The following is a 22,266-nucleotide window of genomic DNA, read 5'->3' as shown; positions in this document are numbered from 1 at the left end:
ATTGTGCCATATAACCAATGCAGGAGAATGGCACAAATGATCATATTTGAATGTATATACATCTGATTTATTTTTTTGTAAGTATGTAAAATCTATATAATGGGGATATGGTGCAATCATAGGAGTCTCCCTGACATTCAGGGAGAGTAGGAAAGTATGCATGTAGAGCTCTGTAAAAAATGTGGTTGTGGAATGAAGTCAGTATGCAGTCAGCAAGTCGACATTTACAATGTTGACATTTCATAATATCAACGTCAGATGTTGATATGGCTGAAATGGCGACACCATAAATGGCAACATGGACAAAATGGTGACATTAGCATTAGGGTGAGTTACAGTTAGGGATAGACTTACCGCAGAAGCACACTGTCGACATTCTGACCATGTCAAGTATGAATGTTGACATAATATACCAAATCCAATTACATAAGTTTATGAAAGAGAAAATTTCAAAGAGTATAATATGGTGGCTGTTACAGAAGATCCTTTTGCCAGTTGTACTCTCTAATCAAGTTCAAGAATTACATTTTGACATTGCCAGGACCCTAACAGTTACATTACATATTTTATTTCTAAATACTGAAAAGCACTTTACTATCTCTCTAAGGGCCGTATTCAATTTGAGGCGAAAAGTCCGTTTCCACGCGTTTTTGGCAGAAACTTTTCGCCGATTACGTCATTTTCGCCTGTTTGACTATTACCCCGTATTCAATTTGAAAGACTTTCCGCCTAGGCGGAAAGTCAATGCAATGTAATAGGCGGAAAAGTTTCGCTTATGAATGAGAGGCGGAAAAAAGTGCCGAATTGGGGTTTTGGGGTGCAGCGTTGCGGGAACCCCCGTGCAGCCTTCAGACAGTCCCCAAAAAGGTAATCTGTGTCAAAAAAAAAAAAAAAAAACACTTAAGGACACCCCAAAAAATGACTTTGTACCCCAACATTTTTTCAAACTTAAAAACTAGTGAGCAGGTGGAATTTTCACGATTTCAACTTCACTTTAGCAACTTTTAAATATGCTGACCCCCATTTTCAAGTACCCCAAATTTGCTGGGATAACTTATTTTCTTGAAAAAAAACTCCTAAATACTATTCTGCATCACGTACAGAAAATAGGAGTTATGGTATGACATACCTTTGTTAGCTCCTTTTCTTTGAGGTCCATGGGGTCCACAGCCATCACATTGGGGTTTATGGATTCATCCAGGCACCAAACAATTAATCCAAGCTCTCAGCTCCCAGGATGCACTAGGTCCTCCCCCATATACCCCGCCCCTGGTCACAGGGCGTCAGTTTGTCACAAAGCCCACCAAGAGAAGGCAAAAAGAGGTAAGAAGGAAGGACATATGTTCTCTAGACATCCTCTCCACGAGGGAAACACTCAAGAGATACAACAAAACTACCCATTAACACTAGGTGCGTTAGGGTGGGTGTCCTGTGGACCCCATGGACCTCGAAGAAAAGGAGTTAACAAAGGTATGTCATACCATAACTCCTATTTTCTTCTTCGGGGTCCATGGGGTCCACAGCCATCACAATGGGGATATACCCAAGCAGTAACCAATAAGGGCGGGAACGCTCCTGTGTCTCGGAAGAAAGGAGGATCCTGTGTCCAAAGGAGGCATCCTGAGAGGCAAAGGTGTCAAATGCATAATGTTTTATAAAGGTGTGGACAGACGACCACGTGGCTGCCTTACACAATTGTTCCGCAGACGCGCCCCAGCGGGCTGCCCACGAAGGACCCACAGACTGCGCAGAGTGTGCCCTGATCGAGTCTGGCACCCTACGACCCACCTGAGCCTGAGTATATGCCTGTGATATGGTCATACGAAGCCATCTTGCTAAAGTCTGCTTATTGGCTGGCCATCCCCGCTTATGGCAGCTATAAAGAACAAACAGAGAATCAGACTTCCTCAACTTGCTGGTGCGCTCCACGTAAATACGTAAAGCACGTACAACATCCAGGGAAGCCTAAGGACAGACCTGACACATGAAAAGCTGGGACCACAATTTCTTCGTTTATATGAAATCGTGATACCACCTTAGGGAGATCTCCTGCTCGGGTCCGCAGCACCGCTCTATCCTGGTGGAAAACCAGAAAAGGAGAGCGAACTGACAAGGCCACCAAGTCGGACACTCTACGAGCAGAAGCAATGGCCAAAAGAAAAATTGTTTTTGCGGTTAACCATTTGAGATAAACCGACTCTAATGGCTCAAAGGGGGAAGCCCGTAAAGCCTTAAGAACTAAAGACAGGTCCCATGGTGCTACCGGAGGAACAAACGGAGGCTGCACCCTCAAAACTCCCTGAAAAAAGGTTTTAACATCAGGCAACGAAGCAACGCTACGCTGGAACCAAACTCCAAGCGCAGAAGCCTGCACTCTTAGGGAGGCCAGACGAAGACCCCGCTCTAAAACTGACTGGAAAAAAGCGAGTACACGGGAGATCCTAAACACACTAGGATCATATTTTCTCAGTTTACACCACTGAAAAAAAGCACGCCAAACCCTATAGTAAACCTGGGCTGAAGAAGGCTTTCGTGCCCTCATCATGGTCTTTATTACTGGCTCTGACAACCCTTTGGCTCTTAACACGGAGGCCTCAAGAGCCATGCCGTCAAAGCTAACCGAGGGAGATCCGGATACCAGCAGGGACCCTGTAGCAGAAGATCTCGCCTGAGAGGAAGCGGCCAAGGCGTGTCCACTGAGAGGTTTTGTAGATCGGTAAACCAATGGTGCCTGGGCCAAGCAGGGGCTATCAATATCACCATGGTGTCTTCTTGTTTGAGTTTTCTGACCACCCTGGGAAGAAGAGCTAGAGGTGGAAAAAGAAACGTCAGCCCGAACTTCCACCTTAATGACAACGCATCCGTGAAGTCTGCCCGTGGGTCCCTGGTCCTGGACCCGTACCTGGGGACCTTGTGGTTGCGATTTGAGGCCAGAAGGTCTATCTCTGGAAGACCCCATCTGTCCACTAAGACCTGGAATACCTGCGGGTGGAGAGCCCACTCCCCCGCATCTATGTCCTGCCAACTTAAAAAGTCTGCCTCCACATTTTGTACTCCTGGTACAAAAACTGCCGTTATCGCAGGAAGATGACGTTCTGCCCATACTAGGATCCTTGACACTTCTGCCATGGCTCCCCGACTTCGGGTGCCTCCCTGACGATTTAGGTAAGCTACTGTGGTAACATTGTCAGAATGTACTTGCACCGGCTTGCCGTGCACAAGATCCTGGGCTTGTACCAATGCCCTGAAAACTGCCCTCAGTTCCAGTACATTTATGGGTAGACAACTTTCTGCCCTTGTCCATCTTCCCTGGAAGACATGTGGGCCTAACACTGCTCCCCAACCCCGAAGACTGGCATCTGTGGAGAGTCCAATCCAATATCCAAAACAGCCGACCCTGGTTGAGGTGGTCCGTCCGTAGCCACCAGGACAGGGACAATCTGACCTCTGAGGAGAGGTAGATCATCAGAGATTTTATCTACCGATAATCCCTGTTCCAGCGTGAGAGAACCCACCGTTGCAACGGCCGGGAGTGGAATTGTGCATATTGCACCATGCTGAAGGTGGATACCATTGACCCCAGCACTCGCATGGCCGCATGCACCGATACCTGCCTGTTGTGTAAAAGATTGCGTATGCGCCCCTGTAGGACCGCAATCTTCTCTTCCGGTAAATACAGTCTCTGCTTTACCGAGTCCAGTCGTGCTCCTAAGTGCACCAACTGTTGTGCTGGTTGAAGGAAGGATTTCTTCTAGTTCACAATCCAACTGTGCCTCTGCAAACAAGAGACTGTCAACTCCTGCGGTTGACTGCCTTAGCAGAAGGAGATCATCTAAGTAAGGCAAAACTCTGATGCCCTGGCGCCTGAGGGCTACCATTATCACCGCCATGACTTTGGTAAAAACCCGGGGGGCTGTGGACAGGCCGAACGGTAATGCCTGAAACTGACAATGGTCCTGCCCTACTGCAAAAAGCAGAAACTGTTGATGGGATACCACAATGGGCACATGTAAATAAGCGTCTTGAATATCGAGGGATACCATGAAGTCCCCTGGTTCCAAGGCTAATACTATTGACTTCAGTGTCTCCATATGAAACCCGGGTACCCGTATGAACGTATTGAGGTCCCTTAAATTTAGAATTGGTCGGAAAGACCCATTTGGCTTCAGAATCAGAAACAGGTTGGGATAAAACCCTTTTTGAACCTGTTCCTGTGGCACTCGGACAATCACCCCTGTCCTCAACAAGGAGAGAACAGCTTGCTGTATAACCAACGCTTTCACCGACCCCACAGGCAGGGGTACGGAAAAAAAACCTTTGGGGCGGACTTCTCCAAAACGTTAGGGCATAACCCTGGAAAACTATTTCCCGAACACAGGCATCTGTTGTTGTGAGACGCCAGACGTTCGAAAACCGAAGAAGTCGGCCTCCTACCCTGGGATCCCCCAGGGGGAGGCCCGTCCCATCAGGCCACGGGTTTATCCTGTGGCTTGGAACCCGGTCGTTTGGTTTGCCAGGGCTTTTTAGGTGATGGCTTTCCACCAACACCTGCTCTACCAAAAGGCTGCCCTCTGACTTTCCCCTGAGGCCGAAAGGTACGAAAGAAAGAAGACCTTTGTCTAGACCCTGATGCTGAGGGTAACCCTGCAGCCTTAGAGGCTGCCACCGAGGCTACAATTTTGTCCAATTCCGAACCGAAAAGGACTCCACCGGTTAAGGGTAGAGACTCTAAGGCCCTCTTGGACCCTGAATCAGCCTTCCAATCTCTTAACCATAATGCTCTACGAGCGACTACAGAGGCTGCTGAAGCTCTGGCGGACAATATCCCTGCATCTAGAGCTGCCTCTCCAAGGTAAGAAGAGGCCTCCTTCACATAGGAAACTATATCCTGCTGTTCTTTGGACAACTCAGGCATGGACTCGGCCAAAGCCTTCATCCATTCTTCTATGGCTCTAGCCACCCAGGCTGTAGCCATTGCCGGCCGGGTAGCTGCCCCTGAGATTGAAAAAATAGTCTTAAGGCAACCCTCCAGCCTCTTATCAGTAGGATGTTTAAGGGAACAGGCTGAAGGTACTGGTAAAGTGGAAGACTTCATTAAATGTACCACATGCGTATCCACTGATGGCGGAACCTCCCATTTAGAACACTGCTGAGAAGAAAACGGATATAAAGCCGGAACCTCTTGTCCGGAGCCTTCCAAGCTTCGCCCAAAAGTTCAGATAAATGCTCCGACCCGGGAAACTCTGCTTTGACCACCCTCTGGCACTTAAACACCGAAGCCTTCTTATGTATAGGCTCTGCCTCCTCGATATTCAAAACTGTTTTGACTGCCCTAATTAAGAATGGGACATCAGCCACTGGGAAAAGATCCCCCTCATCTGTGGAGAGAGATCCCTGAGAGGATACTTCATCCTCCTCAGAAGACAAATCAGAATCTGTGTCCTGACTTGCCTGTGTAGCCAAACGCCTTCTAGCTTTTGGACGTACAGGTTTGGCTATCTGAGGCGGCTGCTGAAAAGTAAAAGACGACGAAGGGCCTGCTTGCCCATGCGCATACATATCCATCCAAGATGGCAACATAGGAGGCATAAATACAGCTGGCTGCAATTGCTGCTGAACTTTCATCCCCGGAGCAGCTGGAACTGCCAATCTCTCGGCCACCTGGGCCATGATTTGGGAAAAAGCAGCCCAAGGGGGTTCCTGACCCAAAGACGGCAAATTTGATTGCTGTGGAGACTTTCTAAAACAGCGAACACAAAATCCTGAGAGGCCTCAGCCACCTGCCTTTCAGAATCTTTTGACATATTTAAAAGTCTAAATTCTATATATATGTGACCCCACCCCACACACCGGCTGCAGGGAGAGAAACAGTAATGAAATGTAAGCAATACATACACACAGTTTCACAGGTCACAAACAATGCATTTATACTTAGAGTCTATGCAATTTGTTTAGGCTCCCATGCATTATAATTAGCAAAGCCTAGTAGCATATATGGAGCTTCTGTATAAAGGAGAAGTATAAAGGGAGACTGACCCAGTGTTTCCTGAGCAACAGCCATAGAGAGCACTCAGTGTGGTCTGTAGCTGACTCAAATAGGAAGCTGGGTGGAGCAAACCAAAAGCGGGACTTCAGGAGGGCCGTAGTTCGGGTAGGGGAAGGGGCCGCCAGGGAAGCGTGCCTCCCCTATGTTGTATGGACCACCCGGCAACTGACATGGCCGCCGCCACCCCCCCCGGCTGTCAGACATATCCCGGTGGTCTGTGAAAGCAGACCCAGTGACTGGCTGCCCACACAGCAATCCTCCGGCCCGTCTCTAAGCCGGAGGACGGACCGCTTATGACCGCGGCGTCGGCGGCCGCCCACGGTCCACCTACCTGCACCCCGCTCGGTCGTGGTCCAGAGCCCTCTTTTCCGGAGAGCCCCTGCCGAAATCACTAGCTGCGACTAGCGTTGCGACACCGGCGGGGTTTGCTGAAGCAGGGATCTGTGCATGGTTCCTATGTGGGAACACGTGTCGCTGCCTTCCTGTAGCTTGAACTTTGGGACTGCAAGCAGTCCCACTGCTAGTACGGTGCCTTCTCGCACCAAACAGTATACTGACTCCCTGTGAGCAGGGGCAGGGTATATGGGGGAGGACCTAGTGCATCCTGGGAGCTGAGAGCTTGGATTAACTGTTCGGTGCCTGGATTAATCGATGAACCCCAATGTGATGGCTGTGGACCCCATAGAGCCCAAAGAAGAAAAACGCCATTTAGCAGCTGTTGAGCCAATTAAAAACACCAAATACCTTCAGCAAGCCAAATCGGGGTGTACCATAGGGAACCTCCATGTCAGAGCATCTTTTGGGGGGTGTCAGGTTGATTTCCCCCGTTTTCGCGTACTTCCATATTGAATACGGGGTAAAGCAAGGACGGCCGCGATACTTTTCCGCCTGCAAAACAGGCGAAGTAGGTGGAAAGTCCGGGCCGCAAAAAAGTATTGAGGCGCGGCTCATATTGAATAAGGCTCTAAATAGCAAATGCAGGTGCATGTGTTTGAACAAATAAGCTGCAGGTTATATACTGTTGATCAATTACCAGAAGTCCATATGCAAAATACATTTTTGTAAGAAGTTACATAATAAGTGTGTGAAACTAAATGTTAGTTGATTACCTGTTTCGGAGTCATTGCTGCTTCTTGGGATCTATATAAAACACTAAAAACACCAGGATGGTTGATAATAGATGGGCCAATGGAGAGAGATATACCCCATAGCAAGTGTGAACGTAGTTCCAAGATAGAGACTGTTTCTGACGAGACAGAGATTGTTTGTTCTCCAAGAATGGAATGTGATAGTGGAGATCGCACCTATAAAAATTATGGAAAACAGTGTCATAATAAAACAAGAGTGAATTTCCAATGATCTGGAAATGACTATTTTCTAATTACATAAAGCAGTACAAGAGATCCTCTCAGGGACGATGGTAGGAGAAAACTACATTGATTCAGCAAATCAGTTTTTATTTTTATGGTTACTTGAGAATATCTAATCTAACAATATGTTTGGAAGCTTTTGACCTTGTGGAATGTAGACTTATAGGATGGCAGAGATCCCACTCTTTGTATAACAGGGATTACCTTTACAGCTTGTAATGGTAAGATACTGTATAAGGGACTTTGGGCCTGATTCAGAGCTGAACGCTCTGACCAGAGCGCGCTCTGAATCAGTGCCCTCCTACCAGTTTTTGGAGCGGCCTCATGGACGCTCGTATAGCTGTGGGTTACCACCCACAGCTATAGCGAGCGTCCATGTTGATGGTCGCGATGATCAAAGACCATCGCGACCATTGGGCTTGCGACGAAACCCTGCGGTAGGGTCTCGTTTCCGCAAGCCCAGGAGTGATTTTGGCTCTATCAGAGCCAAAATCACTCCCACTGACATCATTACTGATGTCAGTGGGGCCGGACTCAGACGGTAGGCGTTCCCATGGGAACGCCTGTGTCTGGCCGCCATGCCCCCGGCACGCCCACCAAAGGGGGCGTGCTGTCAGTCACCATCGACAGCACACCCCATTTGGTGCGAGACCCGGAGCTACGTATTTCTCGTCGCTCGCCGGGTCTCGCGCCTCCGTCGTGCGCATGCGCCAAACTTCGACCCGCTTGCGAGCGAACTTCCTTCGCGAGCGGGTCTGAATGACCCCCATTGTCCCTTTCTGCCAATACAAGTGAGATAAGAAAGGGATAACTCAGAAGACCATATTGTGTTTCCCATTATCTTGTACACATGAAATGGGCATCAGTACTTCAGCAGACTATATAAAAAAAAGAATACAAAGATGGAATTTCTATGCTTCATGTGTGGTTAGCATTACATATAAATTTGTAACTATTCGTAACGAATAGTACTTTTATATAATGTAAAGCTGGGTACACATTTAACGATGTGTACCCAGCCGACCTGTTGTGCGACGGGACCCGGCATCGGAAAATGTGTATGCACTTGCGGGAGCGACATAGCAATGGCGGGTGCCATGCTGCATTCAGCACATGACCCTTGCCAACTGTACCATCCGTCGGATGTGCATGCCGGTCCGACAGGCGATGTCACTGATGATGCACAAGTGCAGAGTTGTTAAGGCCACCCCCTTGTTCTTATCCAGCCACACGTAGTTTTGCTTTTAGTGTAAATGCAGCTTCCATTAAGCCCTGTGGTAGTTGTCAGGATGAACTTTCATTGACCCTTCCATTCTGGCCTGTACTGAGCTTGTGCAGGACCGTCTGTCAGATCCCTGGCAGGCTAGTAACTTCTGCACGGGATAAATTCCCTGCACTTATTGGAAGCCTGAGTTGAGGAGTAGAGCTGCTCTGGGGTGGTCTGTGGCTAGGGGACCTTGACTATACTGTACTATACTGGGCCTTCAAGCATCGGAAGCAGAACTACGCAGCAGGAGAATGATAAAAGTATGACAGCCTGAGAGAGAGGGGAGACACTGATGGGATAGAGATGTGCTCAGCATTAGTCATGCAGCCCAAGGAAGAGACTGTGTGGGCTGGCAGGGGACTGTCCCAGCTGTGCTCCAGCAGTTGCAGAACAGGAATTCAGGGATCAGTGGTGGGCACAGTCTGTGGCGATGATGTCTGGTGGATTCTGCTAGGGCCTGGGCTGGAGACCGGCCAGAGGATCGCCAGCAGAGCATGTTGCCTAAAGCCCCCTGTTATGGATGGTGTACGCTGTTGGTTTCTTCAGGTTCTGTTCTCGCTTCCAGGGAGGAGCTGCATCCACAGGATGGGCCCCATCGGCCAGGGAATTCAGTGCTACATGGAGGAAGGACTTGGACTGCAGTAGTGGAGTCCCCCTTGGTGTTGTTCCCAGTTATATAGCCCTGATCGTGGAAAGTCTCTGCAAGCCAGAAAAGACCTATTGGTAGTTGTCTTAGCGTTTCCCCCTATAAAGCCTTTGGCTGCAGGTTGGTCCTAATAGGATACCTGGTAGCAAGGTTTGTCTTATGGGTCTGTTTTAGTCAGATGCCATTCCTGTATGTGGTTATCATGCTGCACAGATTCACTATATTGCCTACAAGTGAAATGATAATTATAACTTTTATTTGATATATTAATGTGGTAATGCAGTGGTTCTCAGGACCCCACACAGGTCACATTTTCCAGGTCATCCATCAAGTGCATGGTGTGTTCATTACTCACTGACACATTTTAAAAGAGCCACAGATTATTTCACTTGCAATTCTGTTAGACAACATGGAGAACATGCACTGTTTGGGGTCCTCAGGACAGAGTTGGAGAACCTGTGCGGTAATGCTAAACCAGACTGCGTTTAATTTGCACATTTATGCTCATAGAAGTGGCTAATATGCCGTTGTAGAAAAATGTTAATATACAGTACGCTATAGCTATAATGCAGATTTATGTTCATTGATGAAATGTTCATGTTCTATAAGAAAAATGTAATTTATGCTTCTGGCTATGGGCTCGTTCTGGCCTAACTGGCTCACTGAAACTGATGTTATGCCGGGTACAGACTAGCTGACATTTTAAACGAATTTGCCGATAAAGACCAATCTGTACTATAAATTCTTTAGATTGTTCAGTGTGTACATACTATGGCCCGTATTCAAGCGGGATAAAGTTTAGCCTGCAGCACTTTTCTCCGACATCGTGTGTTTCGGCCGCCATATTCAATTCCAAAAGATGCGAAAACGTGACCTGGCGACTGTGAAACAGGTGAATAGCCCTAATAAAGCTATTTGGGGTACTTAAGTTGTGTCAATAGCTTCTAATTAGCATCTTTGCACAAGTAGTGAAGAATAGAATTAAGCAGTCTTTTTCGGTGAAAATAAGTAGTCCTGTCAAATTTGGGGTACTTGAAAATGGGTGCAAGCATGGTTTAAAGTGGCTAAAGTGAAGTTTTAAATTTTTTTAAAAAACGCACCTGTAGCAAGCACCTGCAATCAAAAAAACACCTCAGCCATACTTGCATACCCCCAAAAAGTACATTTCGTTAGTTTTTATGTTTGTACCCCTGAACAGCCACAGCCAGGGGTGAGAACCACCGATCTCCCTATACCAGCGCTTACCTCCGCCCTGCCCTTAGTGCAACTCCTGCCTTTAGTTAGATCATCACCCTGCCGGGACTCCCCTTTTCCCCTTCCTGGGCCCAGAGGCAAGTGGGGGTAGTCCTCAACAGTTATATAGCTCTAACTAGCCTGGGGTATCAGGTCTTGTTTAGGGTCCAGGGTTATTAGTTTGCATCATACAGCTGTGTGGGAAGTTAGGGATAGATTGCCCTCTCCTGTTGCTGTTCTTAGATGTCTCATTGAGGTCCGGGACAATTAGTGTGCTGGTTTGTGCAACAAGGGGGGGGAAGTAGGGATAGGGGATAGATTGCTCCCTCTCCCTCTGTACAGATTTGTGGCTTGTTGTAGGTTATTTTTCTTGTGAAACTCCAGCACATGCTGGGAGGGGCCGTGATTTGGCTATGGTGCCAGCTCATGTCTGATACCAGTGATATTAATGTAAATGCTGTTTTACTTTCCCTTGCCATGAAAATGTATGTGTATTTGCTGATATTAATGTAAATGCAAATGACATTAATGCATTGCTTGTTGCCGGTATCAATTGCAGAGTCAGTTCATTATAATGTAATGTATGCTCATCCTTGCCGGTGCCTAATTTGTTGCTGACGTTTCTCAAAACACTGTAGGTTTACTGTGAACCATTTACCTTGTTGATTTCTGTGGTGCAATGTATATTTAATGTTTACTTAACCCTGTGTAACCCCGGCTGGCAATTCTGGTGGTAATTTGTGGCATAGGCATTTATTAAGATTGTTGTCCCTATTTTCTCAGCAAAGGCTCAAAAGACTGTTTAAACTATTGCCGGTGAATTACTGCTTTCAGCATAGCCTAAGTGTTATCCCTATTTTTTCAGCAAAGGCTCAAAGACTGTTTAAATTATTGCAAGGTGTCGGTGAACTACTGCTATCAGCATAGCCTCAGTGTTATCCCTAATTTTCTCCAAGGCTCAAAGACCGTGTTTAAATTATTGCAAGTTGCCGGTTAACTACTGCCTTCGGCATAGCCTAAGTGTTGTCCCGTGGTGACCTTTACTTGCCAGCTGGGGTCACCGGTAGAGGACAGGGAAGGTTGTAAGTGATTACTTTGGAATTGAAAGTGGTGAGGTTGATTTCTGTTCATGATATATTTTATACTACGGTTATTCACTCATTTGTAAAAATAAAACTGAGTTGTACCTTCCTTCCGGTCTGGTTACTGTGTCTGCGAACGGGGATATTATTAGGCTTGCCTCTCTGTCACGGTGGGTCCTATCTTTGCTATGGGGAAATCGGCCACCGAAGCATACTGAACACACCTGAACCTGGTGCTAGTGGTGCATCATTACTGTACTAACTTCTGGAGAATCACATATCCATTACCCGACTTTGTGAACAATGCGACCAAAATCTCCTGGTTTGGGTCAGATTGTTCACAAAGTCGGGTAATGCGTGCACGCTGGGTCCTTGCTGTACCCGACTGTTTACTGAACATGCCCGTCAACACTTTTGTTAGGTTTGGCATGTTCAGGGATAGGAGGTCGGGCTCGTTCACTGAATGACGTTCAGTGAACGCCGTTCAGTGCGGGCACCGCACCTCGGCGACATGAAGGTCTGAACGCTGAACGCAGACTTACATGTCGTGTAGTGGATACCCCTCTTTACTTATATGATCTACTTGAACCTGATACATTAGTAACATTTCGGTCATCACGAATTGTTTAAGATTTGTTCTCCACCTAGTAATAGCAGGTGTGTGTACAGTATAGGCAGCAAACCTCTCAACGATCCACTGAGAGCAGGGAAAGTGAAAAGTTTTAAATCACTTCCCTGCAGACACTAAGGAGTCTATTTACTAAGCAGTGTTAGGAGACAGAGTGAAAAGTGATAAGGTGCCAGCCAATCAGCTCCCACCTGCCATCTCACAGGCTGTGTTTGAAAAATGACAGTTGGGACCTGGTTGGCTGGCACATTATCACTTTTCACTCTGTCTCCTAACACTGCTTAGTAAATAGACCCCTAAGGCCAATTTGAAAAAACTCTCAGAAGTCTATTTCGCTACTTTTTATGCTTGTACCCGCACTTTGTACTTTTTCGCTCCTAAAATTAAAGTACTTTCTTTTGGTGGTCCTCACTTATTTTTTAGGGATTTTTTGACACAGTTATCCTTTGGGGGCTGTCCCAAGGGTTCTGGGTGGTTTCCCCACCTTTGCACCCCAAACTAAATAAAAATATGAGATATGGTAAGAACTTACCCTTGTTATCTCTATTTCTACGAAGTCCATAGGGTTCCACAGGATACCTTGGGGTATAGGTGTGACGTCAGTCGCATGGCACCAAAGAGTTAAGCTTTCAGCCTCCCAGGATGCACTAGGTCCCCCTCCTATACCCCGCCCCCGGGCCAAGGCACCTCAGTTAGTTACCAAGCCATAGGCCGGAGGAGGAGAAGGAAGAGAGAGAACAAAGATCTGGACACATACAAGAATCACATTCTCACCAGAGGGAGACGGAAAACCGGTGACCAGAGCAAAGCCCATCTGCAGCACAGGTGCGACAGGGCGGGAGTCCTGTGGAACCCTATGGACTTCGTAGAAATAGGGATAACAAGGGTAAGTTCTTACCATATCTCATATTTTCTACTTCAAGGTCCATAGGGTATCCACAGGATACCTTGGGGATGTCCTAAAGCAGTATCCTTTAAGGGTGGGGACGCTCCTGTGCAGAAAGGAGAATCCGCCGCCCGAAGGAAGCATCCTGAGAGGCGAAGGTGTCAAACCTGTAATACCTCACGAAGGTATGGACAGAAGACCATGTAGCAGCCTTGCAGATCTGAACTGCCGAGGCACCACGTCGAGCTGCCCACGAAGGACCCACAGACCTAGTGGAATGAGCCTTCAGAGAAGGAGGGACCGGTAGGCCTTCATGAAGATAAGCTTCAGAAATAGCCATACGGATCCAGGCTGCCAAAGCTTGCTTTGAAGCAGGCCAACCCTTTTTACGGAAGCCATAGAGGACAAACAAAGCGTCCGACTTCCTAAACGAAGAAGTGCGGTCAACATAAGTCCTTAAGGCCCGCACAACATCCAAAGAGGCCTCACCCACGGAAAGACCCGGTGAGTTAAAGGCCGGAACAACTATTTCCTCGTTAACATGAAACTGGGAAACAACTTTGGGAAGAAACTCGGGCCGAGTGCGGAGCACTGCCCTGTTCCCGTGAAAAACCAAGAAAGGGGGTCTACAAGAAAGAGCCCCTAACTCAGAAACACGTCTGGCCGAAGCAATGGCCAGAAGGAAAACAGTCTTAGCTGTTAGCCATTTAATATCCACTGAGCCCAGTGGTTCAAACGGCGGTCCTTGGAGAGCCCTCAGGACCACAGCCAAATCCCAAGGCGCCACAGGTGGAACAAAGGGTGGCTGAATACGGAGAACACCTTGCATAAAGGTGCGCACATCCGGGATTGTAGCAATCCTACGGTGAAACCAGACAGATAGGGCCGAAACCTGTACCTTCAAAGAACCAAGGCGAAGCCCATGATCTAGTCCCGCTTGCAGGAAGGCGAGAATCCGAGACAGACGAAACTCCCGCGGTGCATAACCTCTCGGTCGACACCACTGGAAGAACGTATGCCACACGCGATGGTATATCCTCGCGGAAGACGGTTTCCGAGCTCGTAACATGGTACGCACCACAGAGCTGGAAAACCCCCGACATCAGCATGGCCGTCTCAACAGCCACGCCATCAAAGACAGCCGAGTCAGGTCCGGGTGAAGGCAAGGACCCTGAGACAGAAGGTCCGGTCGTAGCGGCAACCGCAGAGGACTGTCCACGGACAGACCCTGAAGGTCTGAGCACCAGTGCCGTCTGGGCCACGCGGGAGCTATCAACAGGAGCGTCCCTCCTTCCTGTTTGAATTTCCGGATTACCCGTGGAAGAAGGGAGACCGGAGGGAACAAGTATGCGAACCGGAATGTCCACCGGACGGACAGAGCATCCACCAGAGACGCCCCTTCGTCTCTTGTGCGAGACCCGTACACCGGCAACTTGTTGTTGTGCCGGGACGCCATGAGGTCGATTTCTGGAAGACCCCACCTGTCCACCAGTAGTTGAAAAACGTCCGGGTGCAGGGACCATTCCCCCGGATGAACGTCCTGGCGACTTAGAAAGTCCGCCTCCCAATTTAGCACTCCCGGGATGAAGACCGCTGATATGGCCGGAAGATTGCGCTCCGCCCAAACCAGGATCCGAGAGACCTCTACGAGAGCCGCACGACTGCGAGTTCCTCCTTGCCTGTTTATGTAGGCCACGGTGGTAGCGTTGTCTGACTGGACCTGCACCGAGTGACCCTGGAGAAACCGCTGTGCCTGCTGGAGAGCATTGAAGACCGCACGGAGTTCCAAGATATTTATTGGAAGCTCCGCTTCTGTCGGCGTCCACCTGCCCTGGAACAAGTGTGGACCCGAAACTGCTCCCCAGCCCCGAAGACTGGCGTCCGTTGTCAACAGGAACCAATTTGGAACCCAGAACGGACGTCCCTTGTTGAGGTGGGTCGTCTTTAACCACCACGCAAGGGACAGGCGAACCTCCGGGGTGAGCACAATCGTCTGGGACTTCAGAGACTGAGGCAGCCCGTTCCATTTGGACAGGATCAGGTGCTGCAGAGGTTTGGAGTGAAACTGGGCGTATTCCACCATGTCGAACACCGACACCATGGAGCCCAGTAACCTCATCGCCGAGTGTAAGGACACCCGGCGGCTGTGCAGACAACTGCGCACCCTTGACTGTAAAGCAGAGATCTTGTCCTCCGTCACGAAGATCCTTTGCTGTCCCGAGTCCAATAAGGCTCCAAGATGCAGAATCCTCCGAGACGGGATTAGAGTGGACTTCTGCCAGTTGATTAGCCAGCCGTGCCATTGCAGCAGCGCAATGGTCAGGTCCAAGTGGTGTAACAGGAGCTCTGGAGATCCTGCCGCCAATAACAGGTCGTCCAAGTACGGCAACATGCGGACTCCCTGCAGCCGCAGAGAAGCCGCCATGACCGCCATCACCTTGGTGAAAACACGTGGTGCTGTCGCCAGGCCAAAAGGTAACGCCCGAAACTGGAAGTGGTCGCTGCGGATTGCAAACCGGAGGAACGGTTGATGGCGCAAAAGAATAGGGACATGCAGGTAAGCGTCCTGTATGTCCAATGACACCATGTAGTCCCCAGGTTCCAGCGCCAGAATGATGGACCGTAGGGTCTCCATCCGAAACTTCGGGACCCGCAAAGACTTGTTGAGTGCTTTGAGGTTGAGAATCGGACGATATGACCCATTGGGTTTCTGTACCAAAAATAGATTTGAATAGAAACCCTGGCCCCTCTGGGAGAATGGAACAGGCACTATAACTCCAGCCTGGAGCATAGTGTGCAATACCTTCCGCAGCTCCGTAGCCTTGTTCCGGTCTGATGGTAGACCCGTGGTGAAGAATCGAGCCGGGGGTCTGTGCCGGAAGGAGAGGGCGTATCCGTGGGAAACCACCTCCAGAACCCAAGTGTCTGTCGTAGTGGTCGACCAACACTGGGCGAACTGTAGCAGGCGGCCTCCCACCCTGGGATCCCCCAAAGGGAGGCCCGGACCGTCAGGCCGCAGGCTTGTCATCTGGCTTGGGGGCCGGATCTCTGGTACTCCATGCCTGCTTCCGGGGCTTGACCGATTTCTTAGGGCCAGCCTGTCGAGGAAACGACTGTGGTTTGGGCCTGCCCTGGGCCCTAGATGACCGAAAGGACGATGGTCCAGAACCAGAAGGAGCAGCGGCCGACGGGAGACAAGCAGATTTGGCTGCCGCCAGCGTGGCCACAATCTTATCCAGATCCGGACCGAAGAGAACTTCTCCGGTAAACGGCAACGCTTCCAGACCTTTCTTGGAATCTGCGTCCGCCTTCCAGGATCGCAGCCACAAGGTGCGACGAGCAGCTACCGCTGCTGAAGAAATTCTAGACACCAGAGTACTAATGTCTAGAGCCGCCTCGTTGATGTAGATGGCCGAATCACGGAGATTGCCAATCAACTCCGCCTGTTCGGCCGGACAGTCGGATTCAAAAGAAGCCTCTAATGAATCCGCCCAGCGCTCCATCGCTCTGGCAACCCAGCAAATGGCCATAGCCGGCCGTGCTGCCCCCCCTGCAAGGGAATAAGCGGACTTCAGGCAGATTTCTACCTTGCAGTCCGTAGCATCCTTAAGGGAGGACATGGATGGCATCGGCAATGTGGCACTACGGACAAGACGGGTCACGTGAGAATCCACCTGTGGAGGGGATTCCCACTTAGCAAAATAATTATCCGCGAACGGATAAGCCACCGCCAGGCGTCTCTGCGGCTGGTATCTTTTGCCAGGTTGTTTCCACGCCTCCTCTAAATGGTCCACCAACTGACCCGAAAGAGGAAAGACTGTGGCATCGCCCTTCACATCTTTGAAAAAGGCATACTTAGATTTAGCCGCTGGGGGAACTTCGTCCTCAATCACCAAGGCTGTGCGGACCGCCCGAATAAGTCCAGGAATATATACTTTGGACTTAGCATCAGCGTCCTTAGTATGGAGAGGTTCCTGATCGTAAGGATCCAGAATCTCCCCATCATCAGACGTCCCTTCGTCATCCTAATAAGGAGCGGACAGAGACGCCACCGGCCTCTTATGAGGCCGCATCACAAACTCCCCTTGCAACACATCCGACAAGTGCTGTACAGAACTCGTCAGGGAGTTAACCCACGCTGGCTCCTGAGAACCTGGGAGCGGGGAAATAGGGAGACTGTGGGGTACCACCAATTGTCGTGGGAACCCCTGCATGGGTGACGACACCACAGACTGCTGGGACAAACCCATCGGAGTAAACGCGGGCTGCGGAGCTAACTGGCCCACTAAAGTTAACACCTGAGCGAAACAAGCCCAGGGCGGCTCCTGTACCGGTGCTGTAACCGTAATAGGCCGCGCCATGGACAAACACTGCCGGCAAAGGCCCTCCGCGCTACCCTCCCCCTCCGCTAACGGTACTTTGCACGTGGTACACTGTAGCCGGAGGGGAAAATCACTTTCAGACATGATGGCACCACGTATGTGACCTCTCTCACCAATTAAGTATTAAATAGGCGAGAGACCACCCTGCAGCACCGCACTGCAAGGGCTTTAGCAGAAAGAACAGGGACAGTAATAAAGCTGACAGTTTTGAGAAGATAAAGTAACAGGCAGCAGCGCTAGCACAGTCACATACAATGCAGAGAAATAACAATTCCTGCACTAACAGCGCTGATCACTCAACTACACAGACACAGGACCTGGTAGGACACAGCGCTGCATACACAGACCTGAGCCACAGCGGAGGAGAGGTATGCGGGGGGACCCAGACCACGATGCTTCCTTCCAGGCTTCCAGCAGCGTTCACCATGCGTTGCAGAGAAGATGGCCGCCGAGGAGCAGAGAGAAGCTGGCCTGGGGGAGGAGCGCTGACACAGGACCAGTCAGCACAGTGCAGAGAGGGCTGTGTGCAGCGGGGGAGGCGCCGGCTGTGAGACAGGGAAGGCGCGCTCCCCTGGCATGCATTTAACCCCTGGGACGCCGCAGCGCTACCGCTCTGCTGCGGTCCGCTGTCCCAGGGGGTAGTGGAAGCGCAGGTTGGTCGCCTGGCTCCACGCTGCAGCCAGTCCCCAGGGAGCCCCCTGCCTGGGGACTTAGGACCATGTGATCAGCGGGGACCCACCGCGGGACCCCGCTACTTACCTCTGTCCCCCTTGAATCCGGCCATGGTCCGGAGCATCTGGGGTCACCGCTAGCTGTGACCCCAGACGCCCACCAGCATCCCCGGATCAGTACCGGCGGGTGTAGGGAAGACAGCATGGACGTCAGGACTGACTGTCCATGCTGTTCATCCAGATGTGCAGCCATAGCTGCATGAAGAAAAAGCTTCAGGGGCTCTTCTAGCCCCCACTCCAACAGGTGCACCCGACTCCGGCCGGGCACCAAACTAAACTGAGGTGCCTTGGCCCGGGGGCGGGGTATAGGAGGGGGACCTAGTGCATCCTGGGAGGCTGAAAGCTTAACTCTTTGGTGCCCTGCGACTGACGTCACACCTATACCCCAAGGTATCCTGTGGATACCCTATGGACCCTGAAGTAGAAATACACTTCTTTTCTCCTATAATTAAAAGGCAAATCTTTTTCACCAATTACATTGGATTGACTTTCTGCGTACGCGAAGAGTCTTTGGAATTGAATACAGAGATAAGTTTCCGACACGCAAAAAGCCGTGAACGGCGAAACTTTTTCGCGGATCTCGGCTTTTCGCAGCTAATTGAATACGGGCCTAAAGCTGGGTTCACACTTGTCCAATTGTCATCAATCCAACCTCAGACCAACTAGTTAGTCAGACATTGGTAGTGTACAAAAGATTTTTAAACCTGCTGAAAAAGAGACCAGATCGCCAATCATAAGACCAATTTAGAAGTGTGTACGCTCCAGAGACTGGTTTGTCCAATTCTTCTCCCAATTCATCTCAGTGAGTGGCAGCCGGTCTGCCAAAGATTGTAAGAGTGTGTACGGTGATACAATCCTTTCAGCAGATTGTTGCAGCAGATGCAGGTTGGAGATCTGCAGCAAAATTGGACAAGTGTGTACTTATAGATTGGATGTAGAATCTGCTACCAGGTCTGCAGTAGGATTGTATAAACTGTCTTTTCTGGAGTTGGATCCCTGGAGGATTGGACAAGTGTGTACCCAGCTTTAAAGTGAAGCTGCACCTGCCCAGCAGGCTATGTTGTGCACAGATCACATGCACACTAGCAGTTGGGCGAGGCTACTGCTCACTGAGGGGTCTATTTACTAAGCCTTGGATAGAGAAAGAACGGAGATAAAGTACCAGCCGGTCAGTTCCTAACTGCCATGTCACAGGCTGTGTTTGAAAAATTATAGTAACTGGTTGGTTGGTACTAGCAATCTACAGCCTCAATCGATCTGTAAAACCCAACATGTTGGACAATCTGATTTTACAATTCCAATCACTTTTTGGTTGCAATCTGCGATCTGTGAAGCCCATACATTGCAGATTTTTATACACAATCGATTGCAAATTGCACAATTGCCACAATTGATTGCTGATGTATGAGGGCCTTAAGGCTGCCTCAAAGGGCTTGTCTCCCAAGAACATTATGCATGCATCCCATTGGTCGTCTGCCAGAATCTATACAAAAATCTAGTGTAGGCCTTCTGATTTAGATAAAATCAAGTTCCTCTGCGCATACACCAGGTGTGTGCTAATCTGCCCACTTGTTTTTGCTAGGTGGCAAGCCTCCCGACAAAAACTGTAGTTTGCAGGAATCTACAGTAACATCTTCAAACTATATTTTTCTAGGTAATAGGATTTGCTGCCTAAGCAACAGCTCCCATCCCTACCCGCCCTGTTTCTATTGCGGTTGGTTGTTTTTGCTATGGAACTTTGGTAATACAGTAGTACCTCTTTGTTATTGCCTTTCCATTAGACCCTCCAAAAGACCAAAGGAAGTTGCAGAATTTAGTCCAGAAGAACAATAATAATTGACTCGCATCCATCCTTCAAAGTTCTGCCTTGAGCCAGAATGGATTTAAGTTACAAATTCACACTGCTCATTCAAGACTCTGGGTTATGCCTTCTACATTTTATAGCATCTTCCAGTTACAAGTTGCGGTCACGACGTGACCCTTTCTGACAGCTTTCCAAGGCAGGACGGGGTTACTCCTGTTGCTAGGCGATCGGCACGCCTCAGGAAGTGATGTCTCATCCACAGGTGCAGCTTGATTAAGTGCTGCAGCCTATTTATACTCACTGATCTATTGCACCTGTGCCGACTATAGCATTGTCTGTGCATTTCATCAGCTTAGCTGCATGGGAAGATTTTGTTCTCTCCATGATATTGCTTCCATTCGGCTTCCCAGGCGACACCAAGCAGCTCCCGGGTTGCCATCGTCCTCCAAACTGCTTTCTAGCCGCATCTAGCAGCTCCCGTGCTGCCAACGTTCACCATACAGCTTCCTAGCCACACCAAGTAGCTCCCGTGCTACCACCATTCTTCATTCGGCTTCTTAGCCGCTCCAAGCAGCTCCCGTACCGCAACATCGGCACCATCGGTGCAACATCAGCATACTTGCCGCAACATCGGCTCTCAAAGACTGTTTATCTACGGCTATTGCTGCACCATCAGCACCATGGCCGCATCATCAGCACAGTTGCCGAACCGATGGCTCTCAAAGCCATTTTCATACCCTAGACTGTTTATCTACGGCTATTGCCGCAACATCGGCACAATTGCCGCACCTTCGGCATCATTGCCCTATCATCGATGCAATTGCCAACTCATCAGAACCATTACCTGTATCAGCTCTAACTGTACACTTCATCTTTTGAATTCCCTTGTACCTCCGTGTGAGCTTCTACTACCCTGAGCGTAAGTCCAGGCGGCCACCTAAGTACCGGTGAACGTATCATAGTTCTAAAGCTGGATACACAAACAATGATTTTGTTACGAACGATTTTAATAACGATTTTCTGTCAGATTTTTTAAATTGTAATGAACGATTTTTTTGAACTAAACACGATTTTTGCATATTCCCTTAATGAAAATCGTTGAGTTGACAAGTCTGACTGAACTACAAACGTGAACGCGCATGAACGATTATCGTTCATCGTTTGACTCAGAAAGTGAACAATTTTTTCAAACGATTATCGTTAAACAATAATCGTCCAAAAAATCGTTGTGTGTGTATGCAAGCGGTTGTTATTGGTGAAGATCTTGCTAGCTGGGTTCTAGGGGTCTCACATGGAGCAGGCAGTGGGATTCATAACATTATAGTCGGCCAAAAACACAGGTACACTTAGAATTAGATACAGATAGAGTCATATCAGAGTTATAGCTTCTACATCATGGAGCAGGGACAAAGTCCTGCCTAGGTGCTTGCAGCCCAGATCCAAACACTCACCCAGAAAGTCAAGGAATTCACTATACAAGTTGAGGAAAACCATTCTCCAGTACATGCAGCTCCTCATCTTGAACCAAAGATAAATTTGCCAGATCGGTTTTCTCGTGATTGCCGACAGTTTTTAAACTTTCGGGAAAGTTGCAGCTTTATTTACGACTTCGTTCTGATCTCTTCAGGGACTCTGTTGCAGCAAGTGGGACTGGTAATCGCTCTCCTTCAGGGGGGGATCCACAGGCATTCAGACTGCCTTCAACCGATGCGGCATTACAGACTGTCGAGGCTTTCTTTACAGCCTTGGGCCTTTTGTATGACTACCCGGACCGTGTGGCTTTGGCTGAGTCCAAATTGCGTACCCTCAAACAGGGTCAGAAGGAAGTGGAGAATTACTCATCAGAGTTCCGCAGATGGGCAACTGACTCTAGTTGGAATGATCCGGCCCTATGTAGCCAATATCATCTGTCTTTCTGAGGCCATCAAGGACATACTTGTTCAACATTCACCTCCTGAGTTCTTGGATGATCTTATGCAACAGGCCATTAGGATGGAATCGGTATGTAATACCGCCGGCCGCATGGCTGGCAGTTCGTATCCCGGCAGTGTCAGGCCAACAGAGGAAGAGATCCCGGCAGCCCGACAGCGCTGGTAATCCCGATCGTCCCAAGGTAAGAACTAACTAATCTAACCTACCCCCCCTAACCCTCCCATAGGGGTGCCTAACCCTAACCTCCCCCCGGGGGTGT

At 49.2% G+C, this 22,266-nt stretch overlaps 2 protein-coding genes across 3 annotated transcripts in view; both read right to left on the bottom strand.

Annotated features, from left to right (window-relative positions):
* LOC148501128 (transmembrane protein 132A-like) overlaps positions 1-22,266 on the bottom strand; it is a 195,562-nt gene that overhangs the window by 14,623 nt on the left and 158,673 nt on the right. The window contains exon 10 of one of the 2 annotated variants that reach the window (XM_088450900.1): positions 7,156-7,350. The exons of the other annotated variant lie outside the window; for it this stretch is intronic. Within the exon in view, the coding sequence (XP_088307026.1) occupies positions 7,156-7,350 (195 nt within the window). The remainder of the gene's footprint in view (positions 1-7,155; positions 7,351-22,266) is intronic. 2 annotated transcript variants of the gene reach the window in all.
* On the bottom strand, positions 14,261-15,277 carry LOC148501130 (uncharacterized). The gene is made up of 2 exons (XM_088450898.1): positions 15,201-15,277; positions 14,261-14,897 (listed from the first exon to the last, which is right to left on the bottom strand). Exons 1-2 carry the CDS (start codon positions 15,275-15,277, stop codon positions 14,261-14,263), a joined length of 714 nt encoding a protein of 237 aa, XP_088307024.1.

Source organism: Taudactylus pleione, unplaced genomic scaffold (assembly GCF_031769625.1).
Source record: "Taudactylus pleione unplaced genomic scaffold, aTauple2 ptg000534l, whole genome shotgun sequence".
Lineage (NCBI taxonomy): Eukaryota > Metazoa > Chordata > Amphibia > Anura > Myobatrachidae > Taudactylus > Taudactylus pleione.
The sequence above is the reverse complement of the archived record's forward strand: the minus strand, read 5'-3'. Positions and strand labels throughout refer to the sequence as shown.

What these genes read in the sequence shown, in the direction of transcription:
- LOC148501130 (XM_088450898.1), bottom strand. Translation starts at nt 15,277, where the DNA reads ATGAGGTTACTGGGCTCCATGGTGTCGGTGTTCGACATGGTGGAATAC. An exon ending in CACTCCAAACCTCTGCAGCA is followed by an intron (nt 14,898 to 15,200) that starts CCTGATCCTGTC and finishes ACAGCGGTTTCT; the next exon opens with CCAGGGTCACTCGGTGCAGG.